We start from the raw sequence: 11,129 nt of genomic DNA on the forward strand, positions 1-11,129 counted from the left end.
TTGATACACTCAATGAAGTTGACGACAAGGAAGACAATAACAACAATGAGCCCATTAGGAGATTTTTTACGTTACCTTTCATTCCTAATGTGTCTGATAAAATTAAGAACATTATAAAGAAGATACCAGGTGTCGATATGGCTTTTAGGAGCATAAATAAACTCAATCAATTTATTAGAGTACATAAGGACCCACTATCTAAGCCAGAACAGACTAATGTAGTCTATAAAATAAATTGTAAAAATTGTGATGCATCATACGTAGGCCAAACAAAAAGAATGCTGAAAACTAGGTTACAAGAACATAATAGACATATTAATAGGAATACGACTCAGCCTTCAGTGATTACTGACCATAGATTAGAATATACACACGATTTTGATTGGGAAAAAGTTATAATTTTGGACAGAGAGTCGAATTATAAAAAACGTTTGACTTCCGAAATGATTCACATCAAGAAACAAAAAAGAGGCTTGAACATGCAGAATGATACTATTTCATTGAACCAAATGTATGTTGAAATGTTTGAAAATAAGCAGAACGTTTGAGACCATTTTATTAATTTATTCATGAACTATTACCGTTTTACCTTTAATTTTTCGTACTCGTCTAATATAAGTTTTAAACTCCGACATAATTCGATGCTTGTTGTTGGAAAAACTTTTTATCTTTATGACTGATTACTTGATTCGAATTTGTAACACTTTGAAACTGACGATTTTCATTGATTTTGATAATTTCGACGTAAATGTGATCAATTTGAACTTTATAAGAATGGTGATTGTTGGGCATTCTTATTTTTGAGATTATCATAATAGATTGACATTGTTTTAGGCCCTGAATTTTTTTTTTTTTTTTATGGGCATTGTACAGTGCCCCAACATCGCCTTCTTATTCTAACGCATTTTTAACTATTGTACATGATATTATAAGTTATAACACAACGAATTTGTATGTGATGACATATTTTTAAATTGTGTTGATCTCAGAGATGTATTTTGCTTTTCGCTGATTCGTTCGTTTATGATTGTTTTGACCTCGTAATTCGATAACTGTGGCTTTATTGTGTACAGCGTTGTAATGTAGTACTTAGTACAGATAAAATTCGGCAGTGATATGAACAACATCGTCTGATCTCTTGTTAAATAAGATCAATTTCCGTTTGAATAATACTTTGATGTCACGGCAATTAAGACAGGGACTATATATTAATGCTTTGCATAGGAGAGTCATTATTGTAATTTAGAATTAAGACACCGTTACAAATACATGTGAGTAATAATAATTTATTTTAACATCGGTATTCGACGAATTTATCTTAACATTGGTATTGGACGAATTCATTTAAAATATAATTAATTGAGGATACATTGATTCACATATAGTTAACATGGAAATTAAGTGTACGTAATATAGCGGTGATCCATAATTAGATGTTAAGATGACCGAATAGCAGACAATATGATGTACTGAAGATGACCTAAACCAAGGTCGAAACGTTTACGAATTATATGTAATTGGAATCTCCAAATTTGTAATAAAATTGCACAATCAACAACCAGTGTTGGCTTATATAGGCATAACTTCAAGTTAATTTATTTGATTTATTCGTTTGAGCCTATAAATTATTCATTGTATTTTACATATTTATAAATACTTTTAATATTAATGACGTCATAAACATTTTTTACATAAATTATGTAATATATGTAACCAATTTATATTGCGACCGGAGACGTTACGAGGCACAGAGCAGGTACGCTCCAGCGTAAATGGTAAAATTTGGAGGAGCGCAAAATATTAATAGCCAGTGCAACTCCTGTAAATATAAAGCTCTACCTTACTTGGTATTTTAAATGAATTAGTTAAAAGTGATTTTCTAGAAATCTTTTCAAATTTAGCAAAAGCGTCACAGATCTTATTAATTACGCCAATGTCTGTGACTGCAAAAGCATCTATTTCAAATTTTATAATAATAAAATATTATCTGAGAAATACAATGAAGCAGACGTGATCATACGATTTAGATATGATATCAATTGAAAAAGAATTGACGAACAGTTGTGATTACATAATCAGTCTTGATTATGTAATCATAACTGAATTACGTAAACATACTTGATGATGTAACCAGAATATTTTCAAAAATTAAGTCAGAAAATATAATGTTGTAATAATATAATATAGTACGTTGCATTAAGCGTCAAATTATTATTACAAAAGAAAATATGAATTTTATTGTATTCCTATCCCCGTGTTATGCAAATTGATGGAAATTCCTTTTTTTTAAGTTGTTGGTTGATTATCGCTGGCGGTGGATTGGTGCTTCAGAGACTTAAAAATCCTTGTAATGGGAAGTAAAAGCAAATTCCAGCGTAGGGCGCCAAAGACGGTCGTAACGCTTCCATTTGCGATCCTTTTATATTTATTTTTATTTCTATTTTCAATTAGCTCAATTATTCTGTTTTACACTAAGGATCTGATGAAAGTTGAAACGTTTGTATGATTTAATGTTTATATGAACCGATAAATATTAAATGTAGATTAATCATGAGCACTTAACAACGAGTTTTGCCTCGTAGCCCTTCCTTTCTGGCAATCTTTATTTTTAAGAAGTTCTTGAGTCAGAATATTCTGATTATTTTTTATATCTATTTAATACCATTATTAAATCAACTAACCTCCATGCTCAGTGCAACACATTATTACAATCCATGCTATGCCTATGGCCCAGACTGTTCTACTTAATGCAACATAGATAGCAGTAGATAGAATGGATTTTTGTCGATTGTAAAGACCAAATAACACCAAAATGTTGCAAGCAGCACCAAGAGCCCAATATAAAATCACAACATTCTGAAAAATTTATATATTTTGTTTAATATGTTGTATATTAAAACAGGTCAACTGATATAGATCTTAACAATTTTCAGCAATTTCAGCGATATTATTCCCAATGTATTGAGAATAATTTGGATGTGGGTTCAATAATGCTTTTATACATTTATATAATATTTTCTATATTATATACATGTTGTTTTCAGCTATATTGAATTCTAATGTGAGAAAAATCAGTGTCTTAATTTATAAATGATTATTCAGTATACATATACAGGGTGGAGAAGAAGTATGGAAATCCTGAAAAATCTTGAAAAATGTTAATTGTACAGAAAAGCATTTTGGGTAAACTTGTAAGGTTTAAAAAGATCTATTTATTGGGCTTTGTTTATCCTTTGAAAGTTACTCCTCTCATTTTTAGTGAAAACATTAAAATAAAAGGAACAATCTTCAAGAGTCCTGACAAACGTTATCATGCTGAACAACACTTAAAAAATTATAATGTCAGTTAGTCGCCGTACATAATGTTAATGATGGCGATATTGTAACTTTCAAGCCTTATAATTCAAAAAGTACTTAATGAAACAATTTTGGAACACCCTGTATGTATATATAAATATATATGTGTGTACATATGTATAACTATGCAGATATAATTTAAACTTAGCTACTTTAAAAATTTATGTAAAAATTAATCTGATATTAATCCATTTATAATTATGGATACTTCAAATCCGCGTTCAGCAAAATTAGAAATAACAATTTCTAATTATCATCTGAATTTTATTAATCGATAGCTTATATACATACTCCGCAACTCCAACAATTGGTTACATCAAATTCTCTTATGTAAAAATAAATATTGTATACTTTACCTTTTTCAAGGCTATTTTTTTGTTAAATCTTTTTATAATGTAACCTGTAATCATTCCAATGATATATGGACCAATTCGCATCCATGGTACAATGTATAAGATATCTACAAGTCTGTACTGTTCGTCCAAACTGTAATAATAAAAAAGTGCTTATTTACTTAATTAGTTTTACAATTAATTAGATGCTTTGCAACTTACGTCGGAACAAATTCATAAATGTATGAGATATAACCACTTAGGATAACCGAGGCTATCAAAATTGTACTTAGTATGACAACAGCCACGTAAAAATAGCTGAAATTTATAGCTTTTATTTATTCAGATACATGCTTTGAAAATATATAACATTCCACAGTCAACGATCGTTTAACTTACACAGTTGACAGAATTAAAAGCGCCAGACCGATTATAAAGAATTGCATATCGCACGATAGATACCAACTCCAGGGCGAGCACTATAAAAACATTTCATTATAACTCGGAATAAGGAGTCTCTCTTACACCCTTCGGAGTGTGTGATGCCAGAATGATATTAATGATATTATAATTAAAGCTGTTTTCCAAAATTTTCTGCCAGTAGTGAAAATCTGTAATTTACGTTACGTGCACTATAGATTTTCAGTACTGGTAATAAATTTTGGAACATAGTCTAGATTGACGTTCGTACCATCGTATTAGGATCGAATAGATTATGTATGTACAAGACATTTCTCCACCAGTATTTTGCGCAAGTTTCGTGCGGTCTCTCATGAACGTAGAATTGCGAAGTCTTGTCGTACCAAACTGAGGTCAATTGCGATATTCCTATCATCATTACATATGCCGGTGTTAACCTTAAAAGAAAAATTTCTAGATTTAAAAACTATAAAGAAACAATTATTATTTGGCTCATTGTTAAAGTGTATTTTTAAATCGCATTTTCTGTTGTTTTATTCATATGTATCATCGATGCTGTCATGTTTACATCGTCCTCTTTGTTCATGTTTGTGTAAATTAAGAATATACCATTAGAAACTTACCGGATACATCTCTTCATTATGCTGACAAAAAACTCGTTTAGCTTCTCTTTGTAATGAAATGATTTAATTCGTTCCTTGTCTGTTTTATTTTTTAAATTCGTGTAAACCAATAAAAATCCGCTTAAAAAGAAATAAGTGTCAACCGATACGGTTCCGTTGGCCAACACTTGCATGGGGACACTTTCGACAGTTCTCAACATCCATATTTTATTGTCTATATATGTGAAACGATGTTTGTTATGCATGGGAAATGACGTGTCGTAAGAAATGTGATTATTTACGTCTGCTGATGTGTACATACAGTCATTTGTGTCAGTATACACTTACCGAAATAGTCCAATGTGAAAAATACGGTGTGAATTGTGATTATCCAAAGCATTGTCAGAAATCTTATGCCGTGAATGACGGCTATTTCTTCGGTGTCCAATTTTGTGTTAAATATTATCTTCGTATTTGTGTAAACGGAGAAACACATTAATGCGTTTTCGATTTTACTTTTCTCACATGAAGACGACAAATCAGTCGTTTGCAGCTCCTTGACAGTGTTTTCTTCGTCTGAATCACAATTCAGAATTTGTATTCATTAAAAATTGCGAAAGATGTTTGCCGTCAAATATAAGAAAACTATTAGCAAGCATATAATTAGCATATATTAGTAAGATTTTATTCGGTCCGAATAAAATCTTTTTGCATTTCGGAATTTTATTAAAATAATGATTCCAATTTAGTAGAATTGTATCAGTGTGTAAAACGTGAGCGTGTTTTTTTTAAATACAAGGAATATAACAAAAGCAGTATTACAAATAATCCATTACCTAAGTAGCTCAGAAAGTCTTGCAATTAGTTAGGTATATACTTACTAACGACAGTTTTAGTCTTTGCCTTTAAATGTGTTTGATATATGAATATATCGTATATTGTACCGCTTATCATCATGGCAAAGGAAAACACTAAAGCAACACTGAAATGATAAAATTAATATGTGCAGATATCTCTCTCATCGCTTTCTCAAACTCTCGGAAGAGACATAAAAATTTAATGTATTATTTTATTTGTCTTTATGTTACTCGACATACCATATGAAAGGTATCGCACCACTTAACAGCCATTGGTGATCATCCTTTAAGTTTTTTACTTGGATCAGGCTGAGATCCATGGAATAGAGATCATTGATTAAAAGAACTCTATCTCTAAATATTCCTTCTAGAATGAAACTTATGTTATTCATGGTACAGGATGCGGGCAAACAGAGGCCGAGCGTAATCTGGTCCTAAAATATATATATAAAATCTTCTATATACGGTGTTTATAAAAAATACCGGAACCCTTGAATATCTCGAAAAATATAAGTTTTATAAAAAAAATACTTCAGGGAAAAGTTGTAAAGTTTAAAAAGAATTATTTACACTAAAAATAAAAATAAAAGTATCGACTTTAAAAGGCTACGACCTTGACAAATGTTATCAAGGTCATGAACAACATTTAAAAGATTTTACATCAGTTAGACATCTTAGATAATAGGTACCAATGCCGACGATACGGTAACTTTCAAGTCATAGAACTCAAAAAGTACTGAAAGAAAAAATATTTTGTTATAGTGTTTTGAAAAGCTTTCGAGATAAGCTAATAATATGCAATAAAAAATGAGGGTTTCCATTCAACTCTTTCACTGCCAGCGGGAAGTATACTTCCGACTTCTTTTTTATACGATTATGCCTTGAAAATCTCACAATTTTGCAAAAGTAATTGTGAAGTTTGGTTTTTCAGATATTTAAATAGTCATTTAATATATTCTCATATGTTTTTTAACACAATTTTTTATATGTAATAATTTTTAACAAATTGAAGTCGAAAAAAGTTAATTTGTTCAAGAAAAAATCGATTTCTTGGAAAGCATTAAGTATAGATATCTGAAAATTTAACCAAATACTCTTCTAATGTTCCGGAAAAACATATTGTTTTGATATTTTTTTACAAAATAATCATTTTTTTTTTAATGGCATACTCTAGATAATCTCAAGAAGGAATAACTTACTTCATTGAATATATTGATGTGATACTGAAGAGTACTGTTGTGTCTGATATAAGCAACGAAATAATTCAGTTGGAAAGGTGGGAACTCATTCTGCGGATCGCGGTATCGCGTGTTATTTAATATGTGTCGTTTTGCGATCTCGAAGGGAGTCCTGTTCATAATATCGAGGCACTGACTACGACTGCCAAGCCAAAAATTATTTCCATAAAGGAAACCTGATTTGAGTCCCCCACTAGAATCCAATGCTTGAAGACAAAAATACACTATTATTATTATATTTATGTAACAACATTCTAGTACGTAGTGTTTTTTATTCATTGCTACTTAATCACTGAGTCTTTTATTAATTGCTAAAGGCAAGATCACTATTAATTACAAAAGACAAGTCTTATAGCGTATTCGGCCCGAGCGGGTTTGCACCAACCTGGGTTGGATTAATGACATTGTATGCTCTCCTAACGTGTAACGTCAACCAATAAGAAAATATTACACAACCCAAATCAGTGTAAACTCGCTTGAATCGAAAATGCTGTTAGATATCTCGTATTTAGATGTTCTTTAGTTATATTAATTTTACATTGTCTCGATTTGATTCACTACTGTAGTTTCAATGATTATTACAAAACATAATTATATAATTTTAACATTATTTTGTTCATTATTATTACGCACTTTACAAGTAAAATTTGGAGAAATATAAAAAAAATAATTTGTAATAACAAGTATGAAATATTTTTGTGACTAAGTAATACTACAAAAGATAATTTTTAATCGCTCTGTTTCGCGACTTATTACTAACTTTCACTCAGATTGCTTCTTAATATAAACGATATTGTTAAAAAGTATTCAAAACTCGATGTACATATAGGAATATATCTATTTGATTAATTGTGTACACAAGAGAGGGTGTACTCTTAGCTGTAACGTTCTCCAAACTACAGATATACACAATACGCAACCTCATGAGATGTATTAATACTCATACAGCATAGAACGTTGAAAGAATGTTGCTGAGATATTGCAAAATTGATGGTACTCGCCGCAAAAATGGCGACAATTCCGACCAGAATCGTAAATAAATCATGTAACCAAAGATGATACCTCGATTACCTCAAACCGGTGAATGAGACGAAATAATGATGTAAACAAGACAAATAATGTAACACAATGCACAGTCGAAGCCGGAAACACTTTTTAAAAAATGGGTGAGATGATGCATACGTCCGTCCTGCTCGAGTGGTCTCGCGAAACTGACACCATGACTGCCATGACATGATGACATTGGAAGACATGACAGTATCAAGAATAATTTAGAGACGTCTTGGGTATAATCAATATGATAGCAGTATATTCAGCATCAAAATCGAAAGTTATTATATTTGATATATCTTGACAATATACAAGAAATAATATTTTTCTGAGATGTCACATTAACATTTCTGGTTTATTCGGTATAATCACAGTACATTCAGTATGAATAATGAATGTTAGCATAATATCATGTGCTGTCTGAGAGGTCCTCCATTTTTTATTTACTAACCATATACCCGATGCCAATAATACTAAGCGTTTATTGGTCTAGAGACGTAATACTAAGCGCTTATTGAACTAGGTCACAAATGTTGGTCGAAATAGCCAAGAAGAAAGTTGTCTGCATTTCGGCTGAGATAAAAAAAATGTACTACTTTGATATATCTAGAGTCTTATGTCTGACCATGCAGCAGCGACTGCCGCTCAGTCTGCTGTAACATCTCGTTGCAAACACATCTATGATAAAAGTTTTTGTTTTATAATCGTGCATGATTGTCTGAGACAATTTGATTTCTATTTAGATAGTAAGTGCAGTTCTTACTTATCCAGATAGTATTGGACATCCCAAGAACGTCCATTTTAAATCCAAATCACATCAGCACGTCCATGGACGTGGGAAAATAGGATGCATTCCGTTTCACGCATGCGATGTACATGATGTACTTCATAGGCGCGAATTTGAAAATACTTTATAATTATACATGTTTATAAATATTTATGCGTGTTATGTATGTTTATACATATTTATACATATTTATACATATTCATACATAAAAAATTTTTACCGGGACGGACATACGAATGATTGTCCATAGGTGCATCTATTTCATACACGATCATGCGCATGTTACATCATTTATCCTTATTTAATATTCAGTGAACAACATAAAACAAATGTAAATAAACATACATAAATATGCATAAATATTTATAAACATGTATAATTATACAGGATTTTCAAATTATTGATTTTGATAAATCATTTCGGCACGCGTTTCTGGGGATTACGTACGTAGTAGGGTTAAGTCGCCTATTATGGGATAGGTTCCTAATATGAGATAGCGGGGTTTCTGCTGAACTAACAAGCACATGTGTTTCATTCAATCATGAACTTTGTATTCTTAGCGTGAAATCTGTTTAGTAGAAAATTCATTATTAGATGATGCGTGTAGTCGTTGCAAAAAAGATTTATGAAATCGAATGTTGTCAAATTTTATTGAGATTATAGTCTTTAAATCTTGTTTTATTATACAAAAATAAATATTGGGTAATAAAATCTGCATCCAGTGATAGAGTAAGACCGTATTCATAGGAAAACACGTGATATAATGATTTGTTTAACTGTAAAAATTAGATATGGTGATCGTGAAACCGCAAGGCATGAAAGTCCTAATATGAGATAGCGGGGAGGGACTCAGGATATTCCTAGCTAATATGAGAGCATCTAAACAATTCAGTGTCTCAAAGCATACTGTCGAACGAAAGGTTAAAAATGATGATTCTATTGTTAAGATTACTCACATACACATACATACACATATTTACATACGCACATCAAAAAATTATATAATTATTATGTATAACATTTAAATTTTTTGTTCTTTCTTGTATATAATATAATAAAAGCGTGTATAAAAAGCTCATCTTTATTTTTTCCTTAATTTCCCGTTATGAGATACCACCTCACACAAGAAAACCCTTATATCTCATATTAGAAATCCTTTTTATGAATTATCAAAATCTGCACTTTTGATAAAAAATTTCACGTACAACAAAATATAGCTATTATTGACTGCTAACTTTTGACGATAAAATTTAAGTACATTTATCATAAATTTGATGTGAAACTAGAAATTTAGGTTATAAATTAAATAAATTACAAGCCTTTAAAAAAGGTATATATATATATATATATATATCTCCTGATTTATTTTTTTTATTTATATCAACACACACCTAATTTATTATTTTTATAAACATAGATAAAATTAAGCACAAGATCGATTCAGTTTCGGAGTTTAGTTAATTCTCTAATGATACAATGAAACAACTCAACATGAAGTAAATGCGAGACTGTACATGTGATTAACTTTCTTAATTTTGCATTTAGTTTTGGATCCAATAAATATCAAAAATTAATCATGATTAAGAATTTTACTTACTTTTTAAACCCCACAGAATCCGTTGATCAACAGCGTCTAGGAAATCTCGTAATTCCGTTGCACATGTTGCCGAACCGAGAAGACTAGCTCTCGAGGCGATGGCGTAGGCGGGTAAAAAATGAATAATATTGTTTCCGTTAGAACCGTGAAATTGTGCAGAAACGCAGAATAACGTGACGAAATGGCAGACATACGAAATAAACGCGATATAATGCATGTTTTTGAATCCAAAAATTACAATCTCATTTACTTCCCCGTTAATGCAAACTGTGATCGATACCGACCATGAAGTGATCAATTTCAGAAATACAACAGAGTGAAGTGTAAAGAATTTTTTTGCTCATGTAAAGAATTTCATTAATGCACAGGTCTAGAATTATTTTCTTTGTCGAGATAAAGAAGACACGTTTATCCCGATGAATCGTATACTAAAAACGCGTTGTTTATTAACTTCGTCCGTGCAAACGTTAGTGAAATGTTTGGAGTTTTATTAGAAAATATTCTCCATTTGATTTGTATAATGCAGATTAATATTGGTCAGAAATTCGACGACCGGGAGAAGACTGGTTTATGTAGAGAGAAGTTAGCGGATTTGTAGTGGAAAACGAAACGCCCTTCCCGCGACAACTTTTTCGACGTCATAACGGAGTCCCACCATACACGTTACGTGCATTGCATCATTTTGGTTCCAATCCCTGGGGCAAGCGTAGGAAATTTTCGAGCGCATGTTCGAGCGATCGCGCGGGCGTTTGCCATTATTCGGAGACGTTCCGGAGCCACGATCTGAATCAATTATTTCTTTTTATTCGTCTGTAGTCTCAGACATTGCACACGAGCTTTAACATTTTGGTTCCAATCCTGGGGCAAGCGTAGGAAATTTTCGAGCGGA

General features: G+C 31.3%; 1 protein-coding gene across 1 annotated transcript in view; it reads right to left on the bottom strand.

The window, feature by feature from the left end:
* The window catches only part of LOC108762367 (nose resistant to fluoxetine protein 6-like), a 13,380-nt gene extending 2,795 nt beyond the window's left edge, over positions 1-10,585 (bottom strand). Inside the window, exons 1-11 of the mRNA XM_018509333.1 lie at positions 10,241-10,585; positions 6,768-7,012; positions 5,809-6,002; positions 5,593-5,693; positions 5,060-5,287; positions 4,733-4,946; positions 4,381-4,546; positions 4,089-4,168; positions 3,912-4,007; positions 3,714-3,843; positions 2,682-2,856 (exon numbers count right to left, since the gene is read on the bottom strand). Coding sequence (XP_018364835.1) covers positions 2,682-2,856; positions 3,714-3,843; positions 3,912-4,007; positions 4,089-4,168; positions 4,381-4,546; positions 4,733-4,946; positions 5,060-5,287; positions 5,593-5,693; positions 5,809-6,002; positions 6,768-7,012; positions 10,241-10,457 — 1,846 coding nt within the window. The 5' untranslated portion in view covers positions 10,458-10,585. The remainder of the gene's footprint in view (positions 1-2,681; positions 2,857-3,713; positions 3,844-3,911; positions 4,008-4,088; positions 4,169-4,380; positions 4,547-4,732; positions 4,947-5,059; positions 5,288-5,592; positions 5,694-5,808; positions 6,003-6,767; positions 7,013-10,240) is intronic.
* Between the last annotated feature and the right edge of the window lie 544 nt (positions 10,586-11,129).

Source organism: Trachymyrmex cornetzi, unplaced genomic scaffold, assembly GCF_001594075.2.
Source record: "Trachymyrmex cornetzi isolate Tcor2-1 unplaced genomic scaffold, Tcor1.1 scaffold299, whole genome shotgun sequence".
Lineage (NCBI taxonomy): Eukaryota > Metazoa > Arthropoda > Insecta > Hymenoptera > Formicidae > Trachymyrmex > Trachymyrmex cornetzi.